The 15,131-nt window shown below is 46.2% G+C and overlaps 1 protein-coding gene across 2 annotated transcripts; it reads right to left on the bottom strand.

Moving 5' to 3' along the window:
- Positions 1 to 699: 699 nt before the first annotated feature.
- On the bottom strand, positions 700 to 12,096 carry LOC105494979 (cytochrome P450 4A11-like). Of its 2 annotated transcripts, XM_071093561.1 has the most exons (12): positions 11,855 to 12,096; positions 8,620 to 8,761; positions 7,925 to 7,969; positions 7,319 to 7,446; positions 6,182 to 6,306; positions 5,659 to 5,813; positions 5,112 to 5,218; positions 4,837 to 5,027; positions 4,604 to 4,737; positions 3,641 to 3,705; positions 3,418 to 3,494; positions 700 to 970 (listed from the first exon to the last, which is right to left on the bottom strand). In XM_071093561.1, exons 1-12 carry the CDS (start codon positions 12,047 to 12,049, stop codon positions 775 to 777), a joined length of 1,560 nt encoding a protein of 519 aa, XP_070949662.1. In that variant the 5' UTR covers positions 12,050 to 12,096; the 3' UTR covers positions 700 to 774. The 2 variants fall into 2 exon arrangements, with proteins under 2 accessions (XP_070949662.1, XP_070949666.1); XM_071093565.1 differs by lacking the exon at positions 7,925 to 7,969 and having other exon boundaries at positions 11,855 to 12,095.
- Between the last annotated feature and the right edge of the window lie 3,035 nt (positions 12,097 to 15,131).

Genomic DNA, 15,131 nt, shown 5'->3' with positions numbered 1-15,131 from the left:
CAACACCAGGTCGTGGGGGTGACAAAGTCCGGCAGAGTCAAAGGAATGAGAAAAGACAGTTGGAGAGAGAAAGTGGGTCCAGGTTGCCAATGCTAAGTATGGAGGCTGTGAAGGCCCGGAGCTCTGGAAGCCCAGACTATTTATTGGTGATCGAACCAAGAAACAGGTGGTGAGAATGTGGGGGTCGAAAGAGCACATTGCATTAAGCACATGATTTACAACTGACGGTTTAGCATATGCTCTGCTACTTGAGATAATGGAGAGCAGGTTCTTTTAACTCAAGATACAATTGATCCTGGGAGAGCAAGAAGCAAGGAGCCAGCAGGTCCAGACACATTCCAGAGCCACGAGCCCTGGATTCTTTCCAAGTCATGAGGGGTTTTATGCCCTGGGCTTAGATGATGGTGCGTCAGGGTAGCCTTCCACCCTTTAGCACACAGTGTGGTGTTCCAAAGGCCACAAGGTGTTTTAGACACTGGACCCTCGACATGTTCCAAGACTCTTACATTATGTCAGACATGCAGAAGCCTCAGCTTCTCTCAACACCAAGTTTTTCTCCCAACAAGAGATACAGGTGGGTAGGAGACAGGTAGACAAGCAGGTAGGGAGCCTGGAGAAAGGTGAGAGAGAGAAGGGCAGGCAGACTGAGGGACAGGAGGCAGGACAGCAGGCAGGTGGGAAGAAGGGAAGGTGGGCAGATAGAAAGCAGGATATGGGCAGACAGACAGGAGACAGGAGCGGGGGTCAGGAAGACAGGATGGCAGGTGGAGGCCCTCAAAGCTGGTCCTTGTCCTCACAAGGGTTAGGGAGCCTCCTGAGACGCAGGTGGATTCCATTTTTGGACTTCAACACAAGTCGTGCCATGGGGATGGGGATCCTGGTGGGGTCAGGCAGCAGCTCGAAGCGGAGCAGGGTCAGGGCCGTGGCCACCTTCAGCTCGTTCATGGCAAATTGTTTCCCGATGCAGTTCCTGGGCCAGGCAGAGACAATGAATTGAGAAGAGGCCTCAGGCTCCATTCTGATCTGAGCAGGTTTTGGCCCCTGACCCCAGCCCTGGGCTGGGCATTCAGTGCCCAACCTCATGTGTCCAGCCCCTGCACACTTACAGCCCATGGACACTTCTACCCCATCCTGGCTTCACACTATCCCAAACCTTGGACAGAGCCGTCTTCCTGGGCTAGCTCCTAACTTCCATCTTCTACCTCTGCTCTCAGCAGGCCTGAAACCCTCTATCAAGACAGGGCCAGGGCTCTAAGGCAGAGTCTAATCACATGAATAGATAAAGGGTTAATCAGTGGTTTGTTCACTCCTCCACAAACATTTCTTGTTCTTCAGTGTGGAGGTCAGTTCACGTCCTGTAGGGTGAGGGTGGGCCACACTCTCAGGTGCTTCCCATGTAGTGGGACGCACGGGGACATTAATCCTCATAGGGGGCCCCCGATGGGTGGATTAAGGGAGTCAGAAGGGCAATGGGAGGCTTCCTGGAGGGGAACTGGGTGGGTGGTCCTCAGCTGTTGCCCCACCTGCCTCCCACTCCAGGGTCCGGGTTCCTGTCTAACCTCACTCCTCCATCCACCAGCCCCTGTAGCCTTCTAATTCTACCCCAGAAACGTCCTTCTTTGCCTTTCCTCAGTCTTCTCACCTGGACTTTCTGGATTTCTGCTTCCCCTCCCTGCACACTGAAGCCACAGCCCAGCTCAGACCCTCCCGCGCTCTGCATCATAGAGGGGACAGCATCCCAATGCCTCAGTTGGCAGACAAGCCCTCTGTGGGCTGTTAACTCACCCACATTTTACCTGTCCAGCCCACGTCCTAGCCCTGTTCATGTGGAGATGGCTGAGAATGTCCTCCCTTCACCTTTGCCTGCCACATCCTCAAGGCTAAAGTCAGAGCCCAGCTGCCTCTCACTCCCTGCCAGCTGTGACTCTCCCTCCCAGCCCCCCAGGTAGCATTCGTGATTTATCCATGAACACTCACAGTCTCAGACAGCACCAGGGACAGGGACACTCGACAAGCCACTCAGTGAGTGAATGAGTGAAAGGATGGATGATGGAATGATGTGTGTCTGGAGCACAGGATATATTTCTGTACAACACATTTTTGTACCTTTTATCTCTGTTTTCTTATCACGCTGCACAGGACTTGACCCACAGAGGTAGGCTTAAGAAATACTTTTATATTTGAATGATGTTATTTAAGTTTTAAAATGAATAAAATAGAAGGAAATACACTGAGAGTAAATATAGTTCTGAGCTAGAAATGGAGCTTAGGAATGCTCTCCGGTTTTCTAGTGGCAGCGACATGATTTGCAGGCAATGTTTAGGAAGACTTTCTCATGCTGGGATAGACAGACCAGTGCTGGAGAAGGAGTTTCAGGAGGAAGCTTTTTCTTAAAGCCTGTTCTGTGTAAGTGAACTCACCATTTGAAGAAGTCACATAATTATTTCTTTGAACAAACTTTGTTTCTACTAAGAATTTATATTGTTTTTGCCTGTTTGTATGTCACAGGACAATTTCTGATGCCACAATGATTTCCACCGCAGCCATTCTGGAGTTTTCCTCTCCAGCTCAACAGCTATTTCAAGTGTGTTTTATCTTTCACATACCAGAAGTCTTCAAATGTTGTGCGTTATATAATAATTATTGCGCTTTTCTCTCCAAGACAGTGTACTGTTCACATTTTTGTGTTTTCGGCCAATATTGTGCTAAGTGGATTACAGGACTATGGCATAAAGATCCCAAGGTATGTACAGATTTGCCAAATGGGGAAATAGACATAAATGTGTGAACACTATATAATACGGTAAAAATTTCATTGGGCAAGACAGAAAAATGTATGATATGACACACACTGTTGTAAAACTTTCTTCAAAGGGCTACCTTAACCTCTCCCTTATGTGGCTTGAAAGGTAGGACTTGCAGGTCATCTGTATTAGAAACAGACGCAAAAATTTCAATGATTCATCTCTATGGCAGACTGGTGAATTAAATAGGGAAGGTTGTGTGCAGCATTAAGGATGTGTGGGGAGAGAGAAATCTACTGTTTACTATTCGTGATAACTGAGAAAAGCAAACAGCTGAAGTTGAATTCACTGGAGAATATCTAATTTTGATAATTCATATCCCTAAAGTGAGGAAAATATGTGAATATACTGAAGGGTGGAACATGCACTGACAGTGAATTCAGGCTGCCTATTTGAAGAAGCAGAGGGAGCAAAGTCTCCATGGGGTGCTCTGGAATGCCACCTTCCTTTTGTACAGAGACACCCACACCAGGTGCCTGACTTTCCCACAAGTACCAACATCTAAGGGCACATCTGAAGACGCCACATATGAACATCTGGCTCTCAAAGATCAGAGGGTTGACCAGAGACTTCCCTTATTTCTCTCTTCCAATTACCACACAGGACGTCTCACCTTGATCCTCCTGAGAAGGGCAGGAAAGCGTGGCTGTGTTGAGCAGAACCCGGTGCAAAACGGGAAGGGTCAAACACCTGCAGAGAGAGCGCCAGAACCAGGATAGGTAAGGATCCAGCCCCTACTTGCCACCCACGAGGGGACAGGACTCCCAGAGGTGGAAGCAGGAGAAGGTATTGGTCTTGAGAGATCACCCCACTTCCTCCTCTCAGGGACTACATACCTCTGGGTTGGGCCACACTTTTGGGTTGTGGTGAAGGCCATAAATGGAGAGCATGACCGTGATACCTGTGGTGCAGGTTGGAAACAGAGAGAAGACTGATCATTCTCCCGGGGTGGCCTGGTACTTCAGCCAGCAGGGGCAAAAGAAGGCCCAAAAGGCCTACTTTCCACAAATTGTCACTTTGACTGGGATGATTCTGCCATTATGCAGGTGGGTTAGGCCTGACAAAGCATGTGAGTTCAGATGATGAATAGACAACCATTTATGCAGGAATGAGAAGCAAGAAAGAATCAGAGCATTACTGTTTAGAGTAAGTTCAGGGACATTTCACATTCATCAAATATCCTCCAAGGTCCGTTGGAGAATATACATGAACTCACTCAATACAACAGCGCTCCAAGGAAGACATTCTTTTGCTCTCAGTTTTCAGGGGAGATACCTGAGTCTCAAAGAGACCAATTGTCTTATCTATGTTCACACAACTAGGTTATGGCAGGACTGGGACCAGAACCGGGGAGGTTGCGCCTTGGTGGCCCCAGATCTGGTCATCAGCTGCTCTCTGCCATCAACCTGAGAGTTCCTCAGAGACTGGACAACAGCTGACCCGGGAAATGAGATTCCTGATCAGCCTCTTTTGCACTGACCCCATGAGGAAAGAAACACATCCCTCTCTGCCCTTGTCTGATTCTCTTTCCAGCCCCGCACATCTCAAGGAGTAGAATTTTAGAGTTACTGACCCAAGGCCACATTCGGAGATTAACATTTATTTCTTGAACTTTTGGTGGGTTCAAGCTCTCGGCCAGACATTTCAAATTCTTAATCCTAAATACAAAGTATGTTTTTGATTTTTTTAATACAAAAGGGAGACCCAGAGATGTGCAGAACTCTGAAGCACACATGGATTTCTGACCCACCACATGTCCCTGTGGAGAGTTTAGGTGAGAGTGTGGGGGAAGTTCATACCTTTGGGCAAGGAGCGCCCATCAGGGAAAGTGACGGGAGTGCTGAGCTCTCTGCTAATGCCTGGCACCGGTGGGTAGAGTCTCAGTGCCTCCTTAATGCACATGGTGGTATAGGGCATCTGGTCCAGGTGGTTCCTGAAACAAGCCCATCCTGAACATCAGCAAGGCCCGGGCAGACCAGGGGCTTCCCCTGTAGAGAAGGCATGGAACCCCATCTTTTGAGCCCTCACTCACCAGGTGATGGAGGCTCCATCACCCAGGAGGCCATGGATCTCTTCCCGGCACCTCTCCTGATGCTTGGGGTGTGTGGCCAGAGCATACAGAATCCAGGAGATCCCACTGGCTGTGGTGTCGTGGCCCTCGAACATGAATGTGTCCACTTCGGCACGGAGGTCCTTGTCTGACAAGATGCTCCCATTCTCCATCTGGGAAGACCGTGGTGAAAGTGCAGGGCTGTACTTGCTCTGTACTTCTGGGCAAAGACTCAGGCCTTTCCTACACATACTCACTTTGGCCAAGAGGAGGATGTCCAGGAAATCCAAGTGCTTCTTCCTCTTGACCTTCTCCAGCTCCCCCTCCTTCTGTAGTTGAGCCTTCCTCAGTTGGATCACTTGGTCTGTACCAGAACAATGGTTACCAGGCAGAGCTGAGACCATCAGCAGCCCCCAGGAGGCCTAGCTGCCCAAGTGCCCCCATGTGGGTGTCTGGTAGATCTCAGGATGAATGTGAGTGTGGGTGCAGGGTCAGGGGTGGAAGCTCTAGTACTGTGTGAGGCAGGGCACCCCTTCCTCCAGTGGCACAGTTCATGGAGGCCCCGTTTGAATGCTGTTTGGACAGGGTCTCATTCAGTTACTTCCATGTGGGGACATTGATAAACTAAGGCACAGAACCTGGCCCCTCACATCTCGGCTCCCAGCCCCTGAGCAAGGGAATTCCCCAGACTGAATGTGTTCTGGCTTCTGCAGGGTTCCTAGGGGCCTTTTCTGCCTGAGGAGTCAGGGCAGGTTCTTCCACTGTGCCTGGGAAAGGCCGGGAGACAAGAGGAAGAGACAGAACCTGTGTGCTGATGGGCGAGCTGGCAGGCGCGGTGTGTCCAGCGGCCAGTAGAGGTCAGGCTGTAGATAGTGTCATTCTGGTGAAAGGCATTCCGCGCTCGGGAAAAAGTCAGGTTGTTCAGGTCACTAATGGCCTGGATGTAGGACTGAGAATCCCTGAGGGAGAGTATGAAGAAGAGACCATAGTAGGGGTGGGCCCATTACCCGGAAGTAGAATGGGGTCTGAGAGGAGGCAGCCTCAGATAATGGGGACAAGCAGCCTTGAGGCAATGTTTCTTCTGTCTTACAGCCCTATTATCCTTTGGCCTTTATCAGATGGTATGAACAACCAGGGTCCACCTGTGCTAGGAATTAGGCATCTGTTCCTGGGACTTTGTTTGGTCTGGACTGGAATTAGAGTTTGGTCAGAGACTGACTCTTCCTTTGTGTGGAGGTGAGCCTTCACGCTCCCCCACCTGCCCCTCAGGTATGTGCACTCCGCTTGATAAGAACAAGGGCCCTGCAACTGGAGGGTTAGCACTGACCTGTCCACCTGGATGCTGCCCTGGTGGCTGAAGGCACACTTCATGATGGTGTCCAGGGTCATCAAGGAGACGTGCTGAAAGACCTCCAGAGGGGAATCCTGGCCAAGGAGCTTTTCCCATTTGTCCTGTGGTGGGAGGGGGCATGAACCTTCTTAATCTCCAAGAAGTGCTTTGCTAATAAGGCCTGGCTTTTTCCTGTACCTGCAGATATCTTGTTTTTTCCTGTAGCTTGCAGATATCTTGGTTGGGATTCCTCCCTTTACAGAGCAGATGCGTTGTAGAAACTGGGACTGTAAAGCCAGTGTTGGTAAACTGACCCCTAATTCTCATGCACTTTTAATACAACATTAAACAGATCCTCTCACAATAGCATGGATTAAGTATTGAATTTTGAGATTCAGTTAGGACATATGGTTGTGAAAATTTTGTTGTTATTGTTGTTCTGGGATAAATAATGGGGGACTCTTCAGTGTTCTGAGAGCTGAGCTAGTTCTGAGGGACTAGTAGGAAAGTTTCAGTGCCAAAGATAGCTTAAGGGGCTAGTATGGGCTTTCTGTTGTAGAGAAAACAGAGACTTCAATTCTTTTCCATCCAAGAAAATTTGCTGGGCACAGTTGGGTGAGAAATCAGAGTCCTGATGGGAGATGATGCTATGGCAGATATTGCTCTGAGAACATAGACCTGGTGTTCATTTCCTTCCAAGGGTGGTTTAAATCCATGCAGAAACCTGGGGCCACAGGCTAGAGCCCGGGTGAGTGACATCTTGGCCTGTCCATGCTGCCACTGAAGCTGCCATTGCCCAGGCCAGCCAGCATAGGAAGTCCTGCTGTCCAACAAGATTGCACACTCCTCCGGTCCCTTGTGCTGAAGGTTTCAAAGTGGGAGGAGAAGGGCCTTGTGTTCACCACGAATCTCTATTCCTATGGTGGGGAACAAAGTGTGGATCTGACCTGATGCCTGGGTGTTCTCCTACTTTATACAACTCTGGGGAACCCTCTACTCTCACAGCAATGACATGAGAGTGTTGTTCCATGTGTCTATGTCTACAGCCGCCTGTGGGACACAGGGTTGAGAGTGGAGTTCGTGAGAGTGTGTGCTGTGCGTGGGTGTGGGGAGAGCAGAGAGACATGGACTCACCAGCATCACTCGTACAGAGTCGGCCATGAGCGCCACGTAGGCCTTCAGGATGTCATAGTGGAAGGCTGGGGTCAGCATCCGTCGGTGCTGGAACCATGTCTGCCCATTCAACAGGAGCAAGCCGTACCCTAAGGTAGACATGAATGTGTGTATGTGTGTGTGTCGGGGGCTGCACAGACCTAGGGATGACTGGTGACAATTTGGGAGGGAGAAAGGTGGCTTCTTGGGGAGAGAACTATCCAGAAGAAGCCACATCATGGGCAAATGCAGGAAAAGGAGGCATGTTTCAGGCATGTGAATTTTCTGATTGAGCTGCTACATCCATGTGATTATGATGTGAGCTGTGAGATAAAGGTTTAAAAGGGTTGTGGGCAGATGTAAAATAAACGTGAGGCCAAGGATGTCTGGAGAGAACTGAGACATGAAATGGAAGAAGCTGAGCCTCAGGAAGGTTTGCACCAGCATTAGGAAGGGGTGAGGGTCTTGTTAGAAGAAGGAAATGAGGCTTGATTTGGGGATGGCCCCTAATCTGTTGTTTTCTGTGAGCCAAAGAAATAACTCAAACCTAACTAGGGAGTGGGCTGCAGTCCTAGTTTGCACACATACCAATCCATGGAGCGAGGAATCTGTAGGGATCTTGGGATTTCGGGTCTGAAAGGTAAGAAAGGGCTTTATAGGAAACTAGGAGCTACTAAGCAAGGCAGTCTCAGAGGCAGCCATCAGTTCTTGGTGTCTGTCAGTTGGCAGTTTGACCCATGTCACCTCCTACTTGACTCCCATCCACTTCTATTTCTGTCCTGAAGGTCAGTGTGAGCTCAGGAAGACAGACTCAGTGTTCCGTCAGGAAAACACCCAGAGGGCTAGGAAGGTGAACTTCCTAGTGAGACACATAGGCTAGGTCTTCTATGACAATGAATAATACGGAGCCATGGGATTTTCTACATTGATGTTTTCCTAGTCACCTGCATACCAGGACAGGCAACAATTAGAGCTTCGAAACCCAAGTCAATGTGAGTATGAAATTTGTTTTACAGATCTGGGGCAATTTACAATCTTAATTTTCTTAATAGAGAAATGGAAAAAAGAATAGAAAATTCAGCCCCACATACTGTTTTAAACATTCACTATTCAGTAAATATTCTTGACTACAGCCTGGGCATGGTGGGCTTGGTGGATGCATGGGAGAGGTTTCAGATATTGATGTTTGAACAGCCATTCTCTTCTGGAATTTTAACACATGACCCAGGGGCATGTGTCAAGAGGGAAGAGACATTGCAGTTGGGATGGGAGTTCTATCTCACCTGATCTCCCCAGAATCACCTTCATATAGTCAGGGTCATGGAGCTGGACACGAGCTTTGCCTCCCCATAGCCAAAGAGGACAGGCACTTGGGAACATCTCCACCCATTTCCGAATCCTTTGTAGCTCCTGGTCCTGTTGGAACTGTCAACGAGGGTAGACAGATGAACACTTTCATTTACTTCTAGTCTTTGCAGCAAGAGTGAAGGGCAGGACAACCACAGGAGCCATGTAGCAGAGGTTAGGGATTTAGATCTGTTTCTGATGACCTCAGCTGTGATCCAGATTCTTGCTCTTTTCCTAGGACTTGACATTAGGCCAAGTGCTATGAGCCCTCACTCAATACTGCCAGCAGAAATTTAAGTCAGCCATTGTCTTCATGTTGTGTACAATCTCTGGAAGTCATAAATACAACGTTTTCCATGGGCTATGTGCATAACTCATATTACTTGATAAGTAGATTTGTAAAATGATTTAGTATATTTAGAGAATAAAATGAATTAATGCAAACATTTAAAATTACACAATATATTTATATAATCATACTTGTTATATTTTCAATATTATCCCAGCATATATGGTAAATATTTGTTAAGATAAAATAGCATTTGGGATGTGTATGGCTAAGCAAAAAAAGACTAACTATAAAATTGTGTGCATAATAGTATTCTACATGTTGAAAATATGCAGATTTATGGAATGGAGTCTGGGTATATGCATATGGTGCTGGTGTTGGACTATAATTTTGAGATTTGAGTTTCTTATTTGTATTTTCATTTATCAATGAATTATGAGCTCCCTGCTGCCTGCAGTCATCTTTCTAAACTCTTCGATGTGGATCACAAAGCCCTTGGCTTTCTGGCTTCAACTTCTCTTTTCTTGCCTCCAGCCCTGCTGGCAATTCCATCATCACCTGTTTGTTTCAGCTCCAATGCCAATGCCACCACTGCTGCTGATTCACACACCTGCTCACTCTTCTGGGCCCTGGCACTTGCTCTTTTCTCTACCGTAAATGCCCTTCCCCTCTGCCACAGAGCAGCCAGCTCTCCTCAGCTTCCAAGACTCAGCTTTGCTTTAATCTCATCTGGAACCCTCATAGACATTGCGTCCTAGTGATGTTCCATGTAGCCAACTCTTCTTTATTACAACTGCTTCTAGTAACTCAAAGCAACTGTCTACCACATAAGTATCTAATGTCTGCCCACCTCCTTCTGACAATCATATTCGCCAGCTCTGAGGTAGTTTGCCCTACTGTGGGACAGGCTCCTTCATTCGGCACACGCTTACTGCGCACACACTATGTGCCCAGTGTGGTTCAGGCACTGCATTAGGACACAGCTGTGGTCCTTATCTGTGTGGAATTTTCAGTCTAGTTGGGGGGTAAGGAAGATTAGAGGCTGTGCAGTAGGGGATAATGGACATGAGATGAAAGGAAGGATAAGCATCTGGGGAAGCTTTGAAGAGGGACCTAACTCAGAACTGAACATTAGAAAACTCTTCCTCACTCATTGAGTCATCATCTACTGAGGGACTATTGGGTTACAAAGATAAATCTGAGATGGTCTCTCCCAGAAGAAGCCCACACTTATGACACTGCAGAAAAATAACCGAGTCAAGTTAACACTGCTCTGGCCTCTTAAGAAGGATAGCCCATAGAAAAACGAGTTGGCCCTTCACTACTGGGAGGCCCAGGAGGCCTTCTTGAAGGAGGTAGCTTGGTGCTGGGCCTTGACAGATAGATATGAGTGAGAAGATAATTCCAGGTAGCAAGCACAGTGTGATCAGAGGCCTAGAGGTTGAAATGCATAGGCAGGTAGTGAGGTAGTGAGTAACATATGGTGAAGGAGGAGAATGGGAAAGAAGGCAGAGTGGTATTGGGACCAGTCCATATAGGGCTTGAACACTGTCAGGTCCCCACATTGGTTCTGCTCTGCTGAGAACTATGTTGCCTCCTTTACTGAGAAACAACAGGCCTCAGCTCCCTGCAACCTCTATCTCCACTTAAGTATGTTCAATTCATAGCACCTTGGTGAGTCCCTCTCCATGCAGCCCCTTACCTTGCTCTGTTCCTACCTGCCCCCCTCCCCATGCAGGGATAGTAGTGCACAGGGGATGGGCTGTGTCCCTCCTCAGCCCTCTTGCTGCTCCTTTCTCTTTTTCCTCTGTTCCTCTACACTTGGCATGTCTAATCTTTTGGCTTTCCTAGGCCACATTGGAAGAAAAAGAATTGTCTTTGGCCAAACATAAAATACACTAACACTAATGATAGCTGATGAGCTCAAACAAATTGCAAAATAATCTCATAATGTTTTAAGAAAGTTTATGAATTTGTGTTGGGCCACCTTCAAAGCCATCCTGAGCTACACGCAGTCCCATGGGGCATGGGTTGGACAAGCTTGCTCTACACACCTGAGCTGACCATCAAGGTGTGCCAGGATTTTGCTGATTGCTGGGGCACAGGGAGGGGATGACATGCTCACATCCAGGGAGCTCACAGTCCGGGTGTGTGGGAGGAGAGCCAGGAGGTCAACAGACACTGTTCAATGTGCAACTCAGACACCAGTCTCCTCACCTGGAGAACATTGTGCAGGCTGCCCCCTTCATGTGTACCCACAATTGTCAGGTTTTCAGGTCCTAAATCACGTGTTGTGGAAATTCCGTGAGTCTTGGGGAAACTTACTTAGCCAGTTGGTTCCCTACACCAGCAGATCTCTGCCTCGGATATCCACCCCAGCAGAGTGAGCTCTTTTCCTACAGTCTGGCACCTTCTCAAATTCCTGCCTGTATTCTTCACAGACCATGAACTCCTCACTGCACGGATTCCTCAGATGGGTGTCTGTGCTCCCAGGCAAATGCAGGGCCAGGCAGAGGGGATGGCATTGAGTGACTGGGCAGGGAGCATCTAGAAGCCTTGTTCTTTGAGAAAAGCCAAGGCTCATGGGGTAATCAGCCTGGAGACAATCAGGCATTGCCCTCCACGTGCAGGACTGCCAAGACACACTTGATATCTACAGAAGGAGGGCATGGGTATAGAGCTGAGGACCAGCAGGATGGGCTTCATGGGACAAGTGAGCTCGTCATGACTGGGACAAGCTGACACCAGAGAGGTAGGCTGGGTGTTCCTTTGAGGCCTCACGTTTGTTACAAAACAAGGCTTTTCTCTATGGATTTTGTGACCAGGGTCTCAGAGCCCCATCCCTCTTTGCCCTCCCACTCCCCCATTGAGTTCCTCCTTACCTCCTGTTTGTGCCCGAAGAGCCAGTGGGAGGGAGAGCACGGGAACTGCTGGAAGGCTTTGAGCAGCCACTGCCTGTGCAGGTAGAGCTGAGCGGCCTTGATCAGCAGCAGAAGCAGAATGAGCAGGGAGGCCACTTGGAGGATCCCGGAGACACCACCCAGGAGTCTGCTGGGGCTCAGCACAGAGACACTCATGGTGTAGCACCTGCTGGATCTCTGAGTGCCCCTACCTCTCCCTGCCCACCCCTGTCCAACTGTGCTGAAGTCCTGGGAGGATTGTCCCGCCCACTTGTGGGGAGAGTGAAGGGGGAGGGCAGAACTTGGACCTCAGGGTTCATAATCAGTTGACTATGGATGATCCAACTAGGGGAACAGTGGGAGAAAAGCTTCATCAGCTGTCTACTACATTTCCTAGCCCATGTACCTCACAAATATTTAATGAGCATTTACTGTGTGCCAGGCAGTATGCTTGGTGTGTGGGCACCGCTGCGAGGAAAACAGACTTGAATGCTGACCTCAAGGAATTTACATTCTGCTTTACTACATTGCAGTAATGTTCGCTCAGTAGCACTTTTTTTGATTACACGTTCAAAGAAAATTCTCAACATGATATGTGCATTTAAACTTAACATTAACCAAGTCCTGAATCATAACTTTTGTCTTATTGCAAATCTAATTGTATTTACCGTAAAAACCACTTCCATCTATATATTGAGTGAGGAGTGGGAATTATGTCTTTCTATTAACTGGATGATGATATGGACAAACAGATGCTAATATGGCAGCTGTTCAAGTACTTTATTTTATTCCATTGGGGAGACTGGTCTCATAATATCCATAGATGATTTTTTTTCCCTCAATTCATATACATGACAATTTAAAAAAATTCTACATAATGTTAGTTATGATTATTTTCCCCTATTGATAGGTCTACCTTCTTTACCAGAGAAAGTCCTAGGGCAATTTTAAGTCCTACTTCTGTCTAGTACTATAGCCACAGCAGGAGCATGTTTGCCAATTCTCTTTCATCCTACAATTGTACATAATTACACAATCAGACCTTTGCACTCGGTTTAGGAGCCCTCACTACCTTGTTGAGTACAATCTGTACTGAACATAAATTAGTATTTAAAAAATGATTGTTTTGCTAACCTCTAATAAAGTAGGTGAAATAGTAACTATTGCTATGAATTAACCCTCCCTGGCATTTTTACATGCATATCTGTGCATGAGCATTCTTTTTTCTCCTTGTTTTATAATTTCAACTTTTAGTTTAGATTCAGATACGTATGCAGGTTTTTTACACTGTTATATTGTGTGATGCCAAGGGTTTGGATACAAATGATTCTGCCACTCAGGTAGTGAGTATGGCATATATTAGTCAAACTTTCAATGCTTACTCATATCTGTACCTACCCCTCTAGTAGTCTCCAGTGTCTATTGTTCCCATATCTATGTCCATAAGTACCCAACATGTAGTTCCCACTTATCAGTGAGAACATGTGGTATTTGGTTTTCTGTTGCTGTGTTAATTCACTTAGGATTATTGCCTTCCGATTCATTCATGTTGCTCAAAGAACATGATTGCATTTTTTTCTTACTGCTGAGTATTCCACTGTGTATAAGTATCACATTTTCTTTATCCAATCCATCATTGATGGGCACCAAGCTTGATTCCATGTCTTTGCTATTGTGAATAGTGCTGTGATGAATGTACGAGGGGAGGTGTCTTTTGGTAGAACAACTTATTTTCTTTTGGATATATAGCTAACATTGGGATTGCTGGGTCAAATGGCAGTTCTATTTTAAGTTCCTTGAGAAATCTCCAAACTGCTTTCCATGGTGGTGGAGCTAGTTTACATTTCCAGAAATAATGTATACACATTATGTTTTTTTTCTGCAGCCTAGACAGCATATGTTGATTTGAAACTTTTTAATAATAGCCATTCTGACTTGTGTGAGATGTGGTTTTGATTCACATTTCTGTTGATCAGTGATGTTAAGCAATTTTTTAAAATATTTGTTGGCTGCTCATATGTCTTCTTTAGAGAAGTGTCTGTGTCTTTAATAGGGTTGTTTGTTTTTTGCTTGTATTGGAAATTCTGGCCAGGTAAGAGAAAAAAAGAAAGGATATTCAAATAGAAAGAGAGGAAGTCAAATTTTCTCTGTTTGCAGATGACATGATTGTATATTTAGAAAACCCCATTGTCTCAGTTCCAAATCTCCTTAAGCTGATAAGAAACTTCAGCAAAGTCTCAGGATACAAAATCAATGTGCAAAAATCACAAGCATTCCTACACACCAGTAATAGACAAACAGAAAGCCAAATAATGAGTGAACTCCCATTCACAATTGCCACAAAGAAAATAAAATACCTAGGAATACCACTTACAAGGGATGTGAAGGACCTCTACAAGGAGAACTACAAACCACTGCTCAACGAAATAAAAGAGGACACAACAAATGGAAGAACATTCCATGCTCATGGATAGGAAGAATCAATATTGTGAAAATGGACATATTGCCCAAGGTAATTTTTAGATTCAATGCCATCCCCATCAAGCTACCAATGACTTTCTTCACAGAATTGGAAAAAACTGCTTTAAAGTTCATACAGAACCAAAAAAGAGCTCGCATTGCCAAGACAATCCTAAGGAAAAAGAACAAAGCTGAAGGCATCATGCTACCTGACTTCAAACTATACTACAAGGCTACAGTAACCAAAACAGCATGGTACCAGTACCAGAACAGAGATATAGACCAATGAAACAGTACAGTGCCCTAAGAAATAATACCACACATCTACAACCATCTGATCTTTGACAAACCTGACAAAAACAAGAAATGGGGGAAAGGATTCCCTATTTATTAAATGGTGCTGGGAAAACTGGCTAGCCATATGTAGAAAGCTGAAACTGGATCCCTTCCTTACACCTTATACAAAAATTAATTCAAGATGGATTAAAGACTTAGATGTAAAAGCATAAAAACCCTAGAAGAAAACCTAGGCAATACCATTCAGGACATAGGCATGTGCAAGGACTTCATGACTAAAACACCAAAAGCAATGACAACAAAAGCCAAAATAGACAAATGGGATCTAATTAAACTAAAGAGCCTCTGCACAGCAAAAGAAACTAACATCAGAGTGGACAGGAAACCTACAGAATCGGAGAAAATTTTTGCAATCTACCCATCTGACAAAGAGCTAATATCCAGAATCTACAAATAACTTGAACAAATTTATAAGAAAAAATCAAGCAACACCATCAAAAAG

The sequence above is a fragment of the Macaca nemestrina genome, chromosome 1 (genome assembly GCF_043159975.1).
Source record: "Macaca nemestrina isolate mMacNem1 chromosome 1, mMacNem.hap1, whole genome shotgun sequence".
NCBI lineage: Eukaryota > Metazoa > Chordata > Mammalia > Primates > Cercopithecidae > Macaca > Macaca nemestrina.
Note: the sequence above shows the minus strand (reverse complement) of the source record. Positions and strands in the feature narration are given on the sequence as shown.

Bases quoted from the DNA above. Each gene is read 5' to 3' on its own strand.
- LOC105494979 (XM_071093561.1), bottom strand. From the start codon at position 12,049: ATGAGTGTCTCTGTGCTGAGCCCCAGCAGACTCCTGGGTGGTGTCTCC. The intron at 8,762-11,854 runs GTAAGGAGGAAC...CCTCGTTGACAG, and splicing joins TCTTCGGGCACAAACAGGAG to TTCCAACAGGACCAGGAGCT. The intron at 3,706-4,603 runs GTATGAACTTCC...CCTGCACCACAG, and splicing joins TGGGCGCTCCTTGCCCAAAG to GTATCACGGTCATGCTCTCC.